At 41.9% G+C, this 16,633-nt stretch overlaps 1 protein-coding gene across 1 annotated transcript in view; it reads left to right on the top strand.

The window, feature by feature from the left end:
- dnah5 (dynein, axonemal, heavy chain 5) overlaps positions 1–16,633 on the top strand; it is a 112,541-nt gene that overhangs the window by 68,345 nt on the left and 27,563 nt on the right. The window contains exons 56-61 of the mRNA XM_062992632.1: positions 1,171–1,402; positions 5,587–5,701; positions 8,822–8,998; positions 13,644–13,847; positions 15,509–15,688; positions 15,814–15,951. Of these exons, the coding sequence (XP_062848702.1) occupies positions 1,171–1,402; positions 5,587–5,701; positions 8,822–8,998; positions 13,644–13,847; positions 15,509–15,688; positions 15,814–15,951 (1,046 nt within the window). The remainder of the gene's footprint in view (positions 1–1,170; positions 1,403–5,586; positions 5,702–8,821; positions 8,999–13,643; positions 13,848–15,508; positions 15,689–15,813; positions 15,952–16,633) is intronic.

The raw sequence follows: 16,633 nt of genomic DNA, 5'->3' as shown, positions 1-16,633 counted from the left end.
AGCGATTAAGGTACTGGACTAGTAATCAAAAGGTCGCTGGTTTAAGCCCCAGCACTGCCAGGTTGTCACTGTTGGGCCCTTAAGCAAGGCCCTTAACCCTCAATTGCTTAGACAGTATTCTGTCACAGTAATGTAAGTCGCTTTAAATAAAAGCGTCTGCTAAATGCCATAAATGTTGGTCAGGGCGCTGAAATGTGTGGCAAAGCAATACAGGGAGTAGCATGGTTCTGTGTACGTGACATTTTACACGTATTGGAAGAGGAGTGTGGTCATCTGGGCCCCTCCTCCGCAGGCAGGGGTCACCAGAGTGCATGGGGTAATTATGTACATCTAAAATGGGTGCAAAGGGGGGAAAAAATGGTACGAGGACTGTAATCAAAACCTGTTTTTGAGAAAAAAATGTCGAATGAAACATCACTTTCACAACCCTCTGACGCCACCCTACATGAGGTGAAAAACAAACTTCACAAAGCAGCCTAAAGAGCGCAAATGAGTTCTGAAAAACACAGGCTTCAAAATGGACTTAAGTGCAGCAAAACAATCACTGACTTCAACGGCTCTCTCCGGATTTTTTATTCGCTCTTTATAACCAGCAAATGGCTTTTCATTTCTCTCCAATCTCCTCTCCAGAGTGGCCAAATAAGAACATCCAAATAACCGCATGACCAGCCAGGCTTCAATTTAGCCCAACCTATTGAAAGACAATTATGAGCGCTGTCATAGCCATCAGCTTAGGGGGTGTAGATATTACCTTCAGGCTGATTGCAGGATAGATTGAATCTTTGTACTTTCATCTTGTTTTGTCTGTCATTTACAATAAAACGTTTTTTTCTGAGAGTCATTCTACTATTTTTGTGCTAGCTTCTCACAGTTTGGAAGTGTGAATCCCATTGTCACAAGTTGTCAACTTGCAAAACAGTGTCAGTATTGTGTAGCAGGGAGACTTTTGTAGTTGAGAAGTCATGTTAATTGAACATTGTGAAAAATTTTCAGCTAGGTATATCTGTAAAATATATAAAAACATAAAATAACACATTAATAACCATTTTACAGAGCAGGTTACATAGACTTGTTATCTTTGACCACCAGGATTTAACAAATTAGGGGTAAACTATACAAGGATATCTACATTATTGTATAGAAATACTTATTAATGTATCTTCTTTACAGTCTCGGAGCATTTCCTGTCCACATACAACATCGACTGCACACCTGAGGTGAAAAAAGAAATGGTCCAGTGCATGGGCTCCTTCCAAGATAATGTGGCAGAGAAGTGTGTGGAGTACTTCCAGAGATATCGCCGCTCCACTCACGTCACACCGAAATCCTACCTGTCATTTATCCAGGGCTACAAGAGCATTTACAAAGAGAAGCACTCAGAAGTTCAGACCCTTGCTGACAGGTACGCTCTCTGCAAAATAGACCTATCACATGCACCCCTTCTGAGAGATTTCATTATATTTCAGTTTTGATGCTGGAAATTGCAGTCAAACAGCCAACAAAGAAGTATTTACAGGTAGAAAATTGGTTTTGGAGTGCCTGTGTTGAGTCTGTGAGATTACCCTCTAAAACCAACTGCTTATTTAGTCAGAAGAAGATGTGTGAGGCCAGGTTGAGAAGAACTGGCTTGCAACTGACATTCCAGTTTATCTCAAATGTGTAATGTGGTAAAGATCAGGGCTCTGTGCATGCTACTGTTCCTTCACACCAAACTTGAAAATGTCAAGCTGATACATTAATTGCATAATCCAAACTGTTGTCACATAGTCAGAATCAGAATCAGAATCACTTTATTTTGCCAGGTATGTTACACATACGAGGAATTTGCTTTGGTGATACACATAATAGTACACATAATAGTCCACATAGTAGTACACACAATACACATAATAGTACAGATAATTACACATGTATGACATGTAACATAGAACATATTTAACAGACCCGACAGCACACGGACTGTTAACCAGTATTTACCAACATTTACCCAAGAGAACAACTGTGGTTAAGAAGTGTTACAGCTCTGGGGAAAAAGCTGTTAGCGTGTCTGGATGTGTTTGTTTATTGTATTGTCCTGAGTCTTCTGCCAGATGGAAGAGTTTGAAAGAGATGTCCAGGATGAGAGGGGTCTGCTGTAATTTTGCCGACGTGCTTCAGCATCCGGCTGTTGTAGATGTCCTGAAGCGTTGGCAGACTACATCCAATGATCCTCTCCGCTGTCCTGATTATACGCTGGAGTTTGGCGTTTAGAAACCTGTTATTTATTTGGTATAATATATACCTGTTAGCAAAGGGTGTGGCTTAACCCTTGTATGGTGTTTGGGTCTGTGGGACCCGTTTTCAATGTTTACCAAAAGAAAAATGATGCTATTTATTATGATTCTAACCTCAGACTTCTTATTTTTGGCACATATTGTGTGAAGAACATATAAAATAACACATTTTAATGAGTTCACACTGTACACCCGTCCTACACATTTATATTACACATGTGGTGTTTGGGTCCACTGGACCTGCAGGTATAAAAGTGTGTCCCTTTACTCTGTCCTACTACAACATCTCCTGCTGTGAGTGTGTGTGTCTCTGAGAGAAACAGACAGAGACACAGAGAGAGAAAGACAGACAGACAGCGAGGAACAGACGAACAGACAGAGAGAAACAGAGAGACAGACAGAGAGACAGAGAGAGAAACAGACAAACAGGCAGACAAATAGATAAAAACAGACAGACAGGCAGATACAGACAGACAAATAGATAAAAACAGACAGACAGGCAGATACAGATAGAAAGAGAAACAGACAGAGAGAAACAGAGAGACAGACAGAGAGAGAAACAGACAGATAGACGGAAAAAAACCAGACAGGCAGAGACAGACAGGAAGGCAGGCAGTCAGAGAGAAAGACACGTACAGAGAGACATACTGATACAGACAGAGAGACAGACAGAGAGACAGACAGACACAGCATACATGCATCAAATAAATATACAGTGGTGTTCAAAAAAACAGCAGTCCAACACCATTAACCTGATGAATCACTGTTTTTAGTAGAAGTGCTATTTCTACATAGCAAATAATTTACTTGAAAGTGTAGTAGAGTAATGAAAACAAAACAAACCCAACAATTAGGACATGCATGCCGCTCATTCTGAGTAATCAAAGCATTGATTGAAAGGGGGTTGTTCAAAATAATAGCAGTGAGGAGTTCAATTGGTGAAGTCATTCATTCTGCAGAAGAACGAGTGTCAATTTTGGCCCTTATTTAAGGTAGGAGGGGGGCAAATGTTGCACAGGTTGGTCATAGCGCATTTCCTTCTGAAATACTGGGTAAAATGGGTTGTTCCAGACATTGTTCTGATGAACAGCGTACTTTGATTAAAAAGTTGATTGTAGATGGAAAAAACATACAGAGAAGTGCAGCAAATTATACTGCTCAGCTAAAATGATCTCAAATGCCTTGAAGTAAAAAGCAAAACCTGAAAGACGCAGAAGGAAGCGTGGAATTACTGTTCAAAAGGATTGAAGAATAGCCAAAATGGCAAATACTCAGCCAATGATCATCTCCAGAAAGATCAAGGAACATCTGAAGTTACCAGTGAGTACAGAAGATGATTAAGTGAAGCCAATTTACCAGCAAGAACTCCTTGCAAAGTCCCGTTGTTAAGAAACAACATGTCCTGAATGGGTTAAAATTTGCCATGGAACACATTGACTGGTCCAAAGAGAAATGGCTCAACATTTTGTGCACTGGTGAAAGCAAAATTGTTCTTTTTAGGTCTAGTGGCTGTAGACAGTATGTCAGACGACCCCCAAGCACTGAATTCAAGCCAAAGTTCACTGTGAAGACAGTAAAGCATGGTGGTACAAAATGATGATATGGGGATGTTTTTTATACCATGGTGTTACACCTATTTATCACATACGAGGGATCATGGATCAGTTTAAATATATCAGAATACTTGAGGAGATCATGTTGCCCTATGTCGAAGAAGAAATGTCCTTAAAATGGGTGTTTCAACATGACAATGACCCAAAACATCTTGGTTACAGATAAACAAGGCTGAGGTAATAGAGTGGCCAGCTTAATCCGCTGTCTTCAGTCCCAGAGAGAACTTGTGGGCTGATATCTGAAATGCGTTCTTTTGAGGCAAAACCCAAAATTGCAGAAGAATTGTGGAATGTAGTTTGATCATCCTGGACTGGAATACCTGTTCAGAGGTGCCAGAAGTTGGTCGACTCCATGCAACACAGATCTCGGAAACAATTGTTATGCCACTAAATATTAGTTCAGTAATTTAAAGTAAAGTGAAAACTTAAACATTTTTTTTCAGTTTATACATTTTTTGAGTTTTTAAAGAAAAATGCTGGCACTGCTATTATTTTGAACAGCCTAATATTCATTTTTCTTAACTTTCTGTAAAGGATGAACACAAACTGGCCAAATTTTGTTAATGTTTTGATTTAGAATTGAAAGTGTAGTATTTTCAGTGCATTTGCATTTATGGAAATGAAAGTTATTAGAATGATTTTGTGCTTTATTCACTTTTTTAAAATCACTGCTATTTTTTTGAACACTACTGTATGTAACACACACACACACACACTCTGTAAAGCTGACCCTCATGTGTTATATAGGCTAGCATGAATAGACTGTGTTCTATGGGACTGATGTGTAGACTGATACAGATACTGTATCTCTTCAGGCTGGTGTTTCTTAGACTGACTAATGTTTTACATTCCTAATGTTGTTTCATTTCGATTTGTTCAAAGTAAACACGTTTTTCCAGCCATATTTTGATAGTGATTTTTCCTTTTTTATATTTTATCACAACAAATGGATGGCACTGTTATTTATAAATATGATCCAACATGGGTAAATAGTAAATGTTAACCAAATATGCATCTTTATTGCTTGTAAACATCTTAAAGTAAACATCTGATATTTTGTATGTTAAATAAGTGATGGCTGTATTGATTTAAAAACACAATAATGCGGTGGGTCCACCAGACCCGCAAACATTGGCTGAGTAACAAAACTCTGAACACCACACAAGGGTTAAAATCTGAACTAAATAATTAGGAGGGGTGTCCATATACTTTTCTGGAAAACACAATAAAACAGAATTGTTGAAATAATGATCACCTTAGGAACACAGGAAGCACCCTGTAAAAACTGAACTGTGGAGACTGATAATATAGGACCCTGGGGATGTATGAGTCGGAAACCTTATAACCCTGGTTCTTAAAGTTCTAGTAGTATAACATAATGAAATAGAATTGTTAAAATAAGGATTGAAGTAAAGGCTGAACTGAGAAATCAGAATCTTTAAACCTTAAAGCAGGACTCACAAATGAAAACATGCTAGACTCCTTGGCTAAATAGCAAGCATTTAGATAGACAAGATACTATGGTCGTAAGAAAGAACACGATCTGCTGCTGTAGACCACCGTGTCACAACTAGAGCCCAAATTATAGCCTACAGTTACAGTTCAGACAGATTTATCCAGCTTCATTTGCTGTTGTTTAATGAAATTGTCGGAATCTTATTGAGAGGTGCTCATCGTCATTATCTGGTCCTCTTCTGCAGGATGAACACTGGCCTTCAGAAGCTGAAGGAAGCCTCTGATTCAGTCTCGGCTCTTAGCATTGAGCTGGAGGTGAAGGAGAAGGAGCTGCAGGTCGCAAACAAAAGGGCTGACATGGTACGTGTGTTTTAGTTTAATTATACTAACTACTGTGGTGTGAAAAAGTAAATGCCCCCTTTTGATTCCCTATCATTGCATATTTGTTTTAATGATTTCAGATCCAATCATTAAAATATAATATTCATATAATAAACAATACAGTGTATCACAAAAGTGAGTACACCCCTCACATTTCTGCAGATATTTAAGTATATCTTTTCATGGGACAACACTGACAAAATGACACTTTGACACAATGAAAAGTAGTCTGTGTGCAGCTTATATAACAGTGTAAATTTATTCTTCCCTCAAAATAACTCAATATACAGCCATTAATGTCTAAACCACCGGCAACAAAAGTGAGTACACCCCTTAGTGAAAGTTCCTGAAGTGTCAATATTTTGTGTGGCCACCATTATTTCCCAGAACTGCCTTAACTCTCCTGGGCATGGAGTTTACCAGAGCTTCACAGGTTGCCACTGGAATGCTTTTCCACTCCTCCATGACGACATCACGGAGCTGGCGGATATTCGAGACTTTGCGCTCCTCCACCTTCCGCTTGAGGATGCCCCAAAGATGTTCTATTGGGTTTAGGTCTGGAGACATGCTTGGCCAGTCCATCACCTTTACCCTCAGCCTCTTCAATAAAGCAGTGGTCGTCTTAGAGGTGTGTTTGGGGTCATTATCATGCTGGAACACTGCCCTGCGACCCAGTTTCCGGAGGGAGGGGATCATGCTCTGCTTCAGTATTTCACAGTACATATTGGAGTTCATGTGTCCCTCAATGAAATGTAACTCCCCAACACCTGCTGCACTCATGCAGCCCCAGACCATGGCATTCCCACCACCATGCTTGACTGTAGGCATGACACACTTATCTTTGTACTCCTCACCTGATTGCCGCCACACATGCTTGAGACCATCTGAACCAAATAAATGAATCTTGGTCTCATCAGACCATAGGACATGGTTCCAGTAATCCATGTCCTTTGTTGACATGTCTTCAGCAAACTGTTTGCGGGCTTTCTTGTGTAGAGACTTCAGAAGAGGCTTCCTTCTGGGGTGAAAGCCATGCAGACTAATTTGATGTAGTGTGCGGCGTATGGTCTGAGCACTGACAGGCTGACCCCCCACCTTTTCAATCTCTGCAGCAATGCTGACAGCACTCCTGCGCCTATCTTTCAAAGACAGCAGTTGGATGTGACGCTGAGCACGTGCACTCAGCTTCTTTGGACGACCAACGCGAGGTCTGTTCTGAGTGGACCCTGCTCTTTTAAAACGCTGGATGATCTTGGCCACTGTGCTGCAGCTCAGTTTCAGGGTGTTGGCAATCTTCTTGTAGCCTTGGCCATCTTCATGTAGCGCAACAATTCGTCTTTTAAGATCCTCAGAGAGTTCTTTGCCATGAGGTGCCATGTTGGAACTTTCAGTGACCAGTATGAGAGAGTGTGAGAGCTGTACTACTAAATTGAACACACCTGCTCCCTATGCACACCTGAGACCTAGTAACACTAACAAATCACATGACATTTTGGAGGGAAAATGACAAGCAGTGCTCAATTTGGACATTTAGGGGTGTAGTCTCTTAGGGGTGTACTCACTTTTGTTGCCGGTGGTTTAGACATTAATGGCTGTATATTGAGTTATTTTGAGGGAAGAATAAATTTACACTGTTATATAAGCTGCACACAGACTACTTTTCATTGTGTCAAAGTGTCATTTTGTCAGTGTTGTTCCATGAAAAGATATACTTAAATATCTGCAGAAATGTGAGGGGTGTACTCACTTTTGTGATACACTGTACATATTATGGTAATTTGTAAATTTCTTTTGCATTTTTATCACCTGCTTCATTCTGGTCAGGGTGGTGGCAGGTCCGGTACCACTGAAATGAATATCACACATGAACAGGGCAATGTTTTTTTTAATGCCATCCTATAATTCTTATTTTTGTCATTTACTTTTTGTGGGGTCATTAACACTGTTCTTAACTGATGCCAAAGGTGGTACTTTATTAGATCTTTTTCTGAACACCATTTAATGTCTTAATGTTATTTAATTATGGATGAATTTTTGCTCAGCCTGGCAACCGCTGGGTAGATTTACTTCTTTTCTAATTCACTGTGGTTTTATGAAGTCTTAGAGCCTTATAGCCTTAGGCTTTGTAACCCTAATATAACTTTACAACTTCCCCCCTAAATTCTTAAAATGTCCTTAGGTTGATTAATTGAGATTGATATTATATAAGGCTGAAATCCAGCATGGCTTTATTCAGTTAGCTAAATTGGCTAATTAAATTAAAATTGGTACACTAAATGCATAACTCATTTGGTGATTACGACTGATGTGATTATTAGATAAATAAAATAATGTTTTACAAAATGTGTATATGTTTACTAAAGAACTATTTGTGTAATATTGTTTGTTTAACAATCTGAAAATCAAGCCGCTCAGGTGGCGCAGCGGTAAAACACACGCTGTTCACCAGAGCTGAGATCTCGAATACATTGTATCGAATCTCGGCTCTGCCTCGCCGGCTGAGGCTGAGTGGCTGCATGAACAACGATTGGCCTGTTGTTCAGATAAGGGGCGGGACTAAAGCCGGATGGGGACTCTCTCTCAGACTAGTGCGATTACGATCTTTGCTGGCTGGTTGGTGACGCCTACACGGAGATGGGGAAGGAGTGCGGTAGGGGGTGTGGCCCTCCATGCACAGCGCTGTACCGCACTGCATTCGTCAAGTGTAGGTGATAAGATGTTCGATTGCTATGCATGTGTCGGAGGGGGCATGGAGCAGCCTCATCCTCCCCAATCAGGTGCAGGGACCAGCATTAGTGAGAGGATGATTGACGGGTAGAAATCGGATGCGCTAAAGTGGGAATAAAAAATTATACTTGTGCAATAATAGAGGCAATAAGGGGGCATTTACTTGTTCTCATGACTGTTCAATATTACCCAAAATTAGCTGTAAGGAAATGTAAATTGTGTATTTCCAGCTGTTACTGTTATGTGAATAGCATCAACCTTATGTCATCAAGAGATTTTGAAGTAAAAGCACCCTGTTTCCACCAAAGTTCTTACTGCTGAAACATTATTAAGACTGTTAATGCGTATGCTCTTGATGTCGATCCTGTGCAGGTCCTAAAGGAGGTGACGGTAAAGGCTCAGGCAGCTGAAAAGGTGAAGGTGGAGGTGCAGAAAGTGAAGGACAAGGCTCAGGCCATCGTGGACAGCATCTCAGCAGACAAGGCCATAGCTGAGGGGAAGCTGGAGGCGGCTAAGCCGGCACTGGAGGAGGCTGAGGCTGCACTGCAGGTCAGGCTCCATCACCAGTGTAGAACGATCATTATGTTAATGAGCAGATGGACAGACAGAATAATTCTGACCACTGTCAGGTGTAGGTTTGGTTGGATTCATTTATTTGGATGGATGGATGGATGGACTGATTTTGTTAGTTGTGATTAATTACTATGTAGACAGACAGACAGATTAAAGTAACTATGGATGGACAGATGAAGGGATAACATGATGGATAACAGACAGACTGACAGACAAATTAGATGAATAGATGACTGAAGTGACAGACGTACAAAAAGATGGACAGGCAAACTTGATGGCTGGGCAAATGTATAGACAGACCTGGATGGATGGACGGATGGATGGACAGATGGAAGGACAGTTTAGAAATAGAAAAATAAATAGATCAAAGAATTAGAAAAAAGATGGAAAAAACTGATGTCCAATTCCAGTTTTAAATCCGATGCCACTTGCACAATCCCCGATCTGCTCAAGCAGACCCTCCGACACATGTCCAGTCTGCGGCCACTTTTTATCACCTGCTAGTAGTGGGTTTCCACACAGAGCCGTATCGCACACAGAGAGCCACACTAAGCTCCATGAGACTCCCTCCTTACTCATGCAGGCGCCCATACCAGGTGGCTCTGCTAAACATTCAGCAGTGCTGTGCTAGTTTAATTTAATTTAATTTAATTTAATTAAAAAAACAAACAAACCCAAAAACGACCAATGATTGACGTCTTGGTTATACAGGACAAGGAACACCCTGGAATAATACAAGGCGGTTGGTAACACTAATAAAAACCCAGTGATTCTAACAAGGCTAACTAAGCTACCAGTTAGCATGATCCTACAGGGCTCTAGAGTGCGACCAATATGGTCATGCGACCTGATTTCTCAATGGTGCGACTGAAAAAAATCTGAAAAAAATCGCACCGGTGCAACCAGCCGTTCAAGGGGAAAAAAAGTCTCTGTGACTCTGAAAGTCTCCGGTGCAACAACAGACACACATTAGGCCCATATCTAATCATATCTATATGTCTAAACCAATCAGAGATAGTGAAGGGCGGTACCAGCGTCATCAACGGTGGGCGTTACACAGCGAAAGTTAAGAGTAGTAATATCATGGCGGAGTGTGTAGAATATGTGTGAGCATTTGTGCTGCTGTTACAAAAAAACATCAATCAAATATCGGTGATAAGAAGACGTGACGTGTTTGTCTCAGTTGTTGTTTTCTTTAGTTAACTGACGTGAGAAGAATTTTGCACTTCGCTTTCACCGCGACTCTCGACGTAAATAACCGATTTGCTCAGCGCTCGACTCGATAGATAAAACATCATTAAAGTTCCATTATACAGCCGCTCAGTTGGCGCAGCGGTAAAAGACACGCGCTGCAACCAGAGCTGGATTTCGAAGGAGCGTCGTTTCGAATCCAGCTCTGCCTTCACGGTCGAGGCTGGGCGGCTATGGACAACGATTGGCCTGTTGTCCGGGTGGGGGGTGGGACTTGAGACCGTAGGGGATGCTCTCTCAGGAACGGGGCGGTTATACAAAAGTTATACAAAGTTCCATTATACAAACAAACATCTATGTGAAATAACCATCAAATCCAGTCTAACAGCTCCACATGTATCTGTGTTTAGCTGGATTTACTTCACGTGTGGTGTTTATATTTCACGTTAAACGTTGTTCGTTCTGTCCGGGTCACTTTTACCACGTCATATCACACAGTTCATATTTTAAAGGCACTTTAAAAATATCAGCGGCAAACTGACTCAAAATGTAATAATGTCATGTCATGTAGCCTATGTCAATAATATGCGTCTCGTTACTGCATTAACCATATGTAATATTCTTATCATTAAATGAGATGTGCAGTTTGAAGCCCTTAAAACACTTGCACTTTTAATTTAGATTTTCTTTTTATTTCATTTAACTTGAGTTTAAATTTCGGCTCAGTGAAGCACTTTAAGCACCAACACTTTTTCAGTAAGTTACCTTTCGTGTAGAATTGTGCTTCAAATAAAGAACTTTATGTTGACCAGATTGTTAGTTAATCATTTACAAGTCAATATTGCCTAGATGGACAGTGATTAAGAAAAAAAAAAAGTGAACCTGTAAAACTGAGGTGTTAAATGCGATGCGGTCGAAAATTTGGGTGCACCTAACTTTTGTGCTGGTGCACCTAAGAAAATAAGTTAGGAGCACCAGTGCAACCAGTGCAAAAAGTTAGTCTAGAGCCCTGTCCTATTCAGGGGACATCAAAGGTATGTGCACACCTGATTAAGAGCTTGTTGGACATAACCATCCAAAACCACAAGAATTAATATTCAGCCTTCACCCCAGCCTTCAGTCTTCTAAGAGTCCTCTTCCGGCTTTCCACAACATTTGGCACTGTGCTGTGGGAATTTGTGCCTGTTGTTTAGGTTGAGGACAGACCTTTAGCTGAAAGTGCTAGAAGTTCTCCAATTTTACAGGCACTCAAATGGTGCAGCAATCTATTATGGTAGCTCACCATTGACTGTAGTCTAGTAGAGTAGTCAGAAGCTTTGAGCTGACCTGTCACTGGCCTAGAACATCACCTCCTTGTTGTTGCAGCAGCGACTCATTCTGTCCAGTCCAGGCAGAAGAATATGTAGCGGTCTGAAGAAGCATGTACAAGCCTGTGCCCCCTTTGGCCAGTGCAGGTGTTGTGTGGGCTGAGGTTACCAGAGTGCACAGGGGAAATTGAGTACAGACAAATTTGGACGATGCAAAATAAAAAATAAATGCTCTTTATTATTTCTACCATGCTTAATGAGTTCAGCCTCAGAGCTAGCCTTCCTGTTCGGTATTCTGAGGTGATTAGCATCTCTTGCTGTGATGCTGCACCCCAGCAGGCCAATGAACAGTACATAACAAGAGGATACAGCGTACAGGAGGTTAAGTCAGGCTGAGTGACCTAAAGAGGAAGGGTAAAACGTGATGAGACGGCGCTTCTGGGATTATAGTAATTATAAGTTTATGAGCAGGAGCAGTAAGGAACAAGAGGACAGGAGATGAGAGGGAGGTGGAACATACAGTGATGAGAACATATAAGACGGGACAAGAAAATTTGTGTGTGTGTGTGATAGGTTTTTTTTCATGGTAATTACTGGCTAGATGTAAGGGAGTAAAAATAGGGGTGCTGATGGTTGAACCACTGCGGTGGAAGGGGTTCTCTCTCTCTCTCACACACACACACACACACACACACACAATCATAAACACCAACTGACAAAATAATGTTGTTAGCACACACTATATTGCCAAGTATGTTCATGTCTTTAAGCCACACCCATTTCTAAAATAAAATGCAGTATATACATTCCAGGTCCAGCTTCCAGACTCTGTGCTCAATAAACCCAATGTAACATCTTTGGGATGAACTGGAACGTCGTTTGCAAGCCCAACATCAGTGTCTGACCTCACAAATGTTCATCTGACTGAGTAGGCACAAATTCCCACAGCACAATGCAAAATCTTATGGAAAGCCCTCTCAGAAAAGTGAAGGCTGGGGTGAAGGCTGAATATTAATCCTTGTGGTTTTGCATGGTTTTGTCCATCAAGGGTAGTGATAGCTCAGTGGTTAAGGTACTGGACTAGTAATCAGAAGGTTGCCGGTTCAAGCCCCACCACGGCCAAGTTGCCACTGTTGGACCCCTGAGCAAGGCCCTTAACCCTCAATTGTTCAAAATTGTGTTCAGTCCTAATTGTAAGTCGCTTTGGATAAAAGCGTCTGCTAAATGCCATAAATGTAAATGTAAGCTCATGGTCAGATGAGGACATCATTTTGATGTCCCCTGAATAAGATAAGCTAACTGGTAGCTTTGGTAGCCTTATTAGCGTCACAGGATTTTTATTCGGGTAGTATAAGATGGGGGGCGGGAGGTGTGAAGTGTTTATGGCCAAAAATGTTTAGAATTAATTATTGCTACAAAAAAACAAAATAGCTTTTAAGATATCAAAGCTAATTGCTACTGGCAGATGGTGGTAGCTCAGTGGAAAAGGCACTAGATCAGTAATTGGAAGGTTGCTGGTTTAAGCCTCACCACAACCAGGTTGCCACTTTTGGGCCCTTAAGCAAAACCCTTAACCCTCAGTTGCTTAGACTGTATACTGTCACAACTGTAAGTTGTTTTGGATAAAAGCATCACTAAATGTCGAAAATGTAAATGTAAATTTGAAGCGCCCAGGTGGCGCAGCGTCATATTCCGCTAGCACTCCTCGGTTCGAAACTTGGTGTTGCCTCCGATCGGCTGGGCGCCATCTGGCGGGCATAATTGGCAGTGCCTGCAGCAGATACTAATTGGCCACCGTATCTGCAGGGTGAGGGCCGGACTTCATACGCTGTGTAAGGACCCTGATTGGCGGAAGAGACGCCTGTGCAGAAAGCAGGGGCGAGAAGAGGAGGGCTGTACACGTGTCGGAGAAGGCGTGTACAGCGACGTGCTCTCCTCGGATGCAATCTGGTATTTCTGGTAGGGTGAAAATTGGGAAAAAATGCATTTAAAAAATGTACATTTGTGTGATTCTCTGTGTGCAAGACTGGCCTCATTCATAAATCTGAAGTAACTTCCTTTTGCATAATAAACAGTGACATTAAAACTATAATACATTTATCAATCTTTGTTTCTTTCTCCAGACGATCAAACCCTCAGATATTGCGACGGTGCGGACCTTGGGCAGACCCCCTCACCTCATCATGCGCATCATGGACTGTGTACTGCTGCTTTTCCAGCGAAGACTCAACCCACTAAAAATCGACCCTGAAAAGAACTGCATGACTCCATCGTGGCAGGAGTCGCTTAAGCTCATGACTGCCGGGAACTTCCTGGGAAGTCTGCAGGTTTGTTTGTTTGTTTATTAGGATTTTCAATGCAAAATCTTATGGAAAGCCCTCTCAGAAAAGTGAAGGCTGGGGTGAAGGATGAATATTAATCCTTGTGGTTTTAGATGGTTTTGTCCATCAAGCACATGGTCAGATGAGGACATCATTTTGATGTCCCCTGATCAGCTAACTGGTAGCTTTGTTAGCCTTATTAGCGTGACAGGATTTTTATTTATTTATTAATTATTGCTATGAAAAACAAAACAGCTGCCGCTCAGGTGGCGCAGCAGTAAAAACACACGCTGGAACCAGAGCTGGGATCTCGAATATATCGTATCGAATCTCAGCTCTGCCTACCGGCTAAGGCTGAGCGGCCACATGAACAACGATCGGCCTGTTGTTCCTGGCAGGAGTCGCTTAACCTCATGACTGCTGGGAACTTCCTGGGAAGTCTGCAGGTTTGTTTGTTTGTTTATTAGGATTTTAACATTATGTAACGGTACGGTAACAGGAACGGTAGTTACTCATTACACAAGATTCATCAGTTCACAAGGTTATATCGAACACAGTCATGGGCAATTTAGTATCTCCAATTCACCTCACTTGCACGTCTTTGGACTGTGGAAGGAAACCGGAGCACCCGGAGGAAACCCACGCAAACTCCACACAGAAAGGACCCTGACCACCCCACCTGGGGATCGAACCCTTGCTGTGAGGCGACAGTGCTACCCACTTAGCCACTGTGCTGCCCAAATCTGCAGGTACTCAGTGCCTAAAATAAAACATTTTAAATTGTAGGTTGTGAGTTGTATGTATGTGCACCTGGAGAAAACCCATGCAGACACAGGGAGAACATGCAAACTCCATAGAAAGGACCCTGGCCATTTAGCAAGGGAATTGAACCCAGGCTCTTCTTGCTGTAATGTGACAAATCTCTATGATGAATGCTGTATGGTGCTTACAGTGCTGATGTGATTAGGTGACGAGATGTGTGACACTGTGGGTAAGCGGTGAGATGTCAGCTTCTGATGTTGAAGCTTCTGACTAGACATTGAATCAGGTTTCGATTGCAGATGTTTTGGAGCTTTCTGGAATGTAAAGGGGTGATTGTGGACTACATGCCCAAAGGTGATGGACCCTGGACAGGGTGCCAAATTCCATTATAGGTCATCACACATTTGTTTACACCCCAGAGCAGGTAAAGGCAGCCAGTCCACCTTCTGTATGAATGTAACTAATGGAGATGGCTAGAACATAACAAACTTACAGAGAATGACCAGAGATGAGGCCTGAGGTGTGCCACTCAGGGGTCCAGGCTTTTTGTTCCTTATACCAAGTTAATAAAAGTCAGCCTGACATAAATACTGCTGTAAATCTGACGTGGATTCTTTGTTAAGCCTGGGTCATAGATGTGCTCATTCAATTCTGTTCAGATAATTTGATGGTGTTTGGTGATAATCCATCAAATGGATGGTGGCATCTGTCCCGTCCCTAGTGAGCTTCCTCTTACAATTACTGTTCTTCTTCTCTAATGCTGCGTTTTCGTGTTGGCGTGCTGCACCTCCAATTCTGACTTTTACTATTTAACGTTTTTGGAACTCTTTTAGTTGCTTCATGTTGCTTTGAAATCTTTTCTATCCGCTGCGTGTATACATGACAAAATGTTCACATGTTGGCAGCAATTCCCCAAAGACACCATCAACGAGGAGGTGATGGAGCTCCTGTGCCCGTACTTTGAGATGCCCGACTACAACATCGAGACGGCCAAACGTGTGTGTGGTAACGTAGCAGGTCTGTGCTCCTGGACCAAAGCCATGGCCTCCTTCTTCACCATCAATAAGGAAGTCCTGCCTCTAAAGGTGAACTAGGTCATAATAATCTTCAGATCATGTATTTCATTCTTCTTTTTTGGACATAAATCAAATATACAGTGTTCCTGAATCCTAAATAAAGTTTATTAGTCGAGTCTTTGTCTCTGTCTCAGGCTAATCTGGTGGTGCAGGAGAACAAGTTAACCATCGCTAATGCAGATCTGCAGACGGCTCAGGCTGAGCTGGATGAGAAGCAGGCAGAGCTAGACGTGGTGCAGGCCGAATATGACAAAGCCATGATGGAGAAACAGGTAAGCAACAGTTGAGTAGTACTTTTTAAATAAAAGTTACCAAAAGTATATGGACACTCAAACATTATGTTTATGTCCTGGTTAAACATTTATTCATTCATTCATTGACTGTTTTACCAACGCTTTATCCGATTCATGGTCGCTGTGGGTACAATTCACTGTGCGAAAGTTAGGAAACATCCTGGACAGGTCACCAGTCCATCGCAGGGCAAACACACACACATATTCAAACCTAGGAGCAATTGAGTACTTTTCCCATACATACATGGGAAACGTTCTGGACTGCTCCACCTGGGATACGGACCAAGGACCTGTTTGCTGTGAGGCGACAGTGCTACCCACCAAGCCACTGTTCAATTCACATACATTGATAACACTCTTGAGAACTCTTCCATGTAGATTATACAGGTGAATGGTGAACCACCAATCCCGTGGCAGCTAAACCGCCCTGCAGGTCATATGGGGTTATATTTGCTCTTTTAGACAGGAATTCTATTTTGGAGTTTTCTTAGCCTTGTACAGTACACTGATTAGGCATAAAATTATGACCACCTTCCTAATATTGTCCCCCTTTTGCTGCCCCATACACAACAAACTGTGATGCACTGTGTATTCTGACACCTTTCTATCAGAACCAGCATTAACTTCTTCAGCAATTTGAGCTACAGTAGCTCGTCTGTTG

This window comes from Trichomycterus rosablanca, chromosome 3 (assembly GCF_030014385.1).
Source record: "Trichomycterus rosablanca isolate fTriRos1 chromosome 3, fTriRos1.hap1, whole genome shotgun sequence".
NCBI classification, from domain to species: domain Eukaryota; kingdom Metazoa; phylum Chordata; class Actinopteri; order Siluriformes; family Trichomycteridae; genus Trichomycterus; species Trichomycterus rosablanca.
Note: the sequence above shows the minus strand (reverse complement) of the source record. Positions and strands in the feature narration are given on the sequence as shown.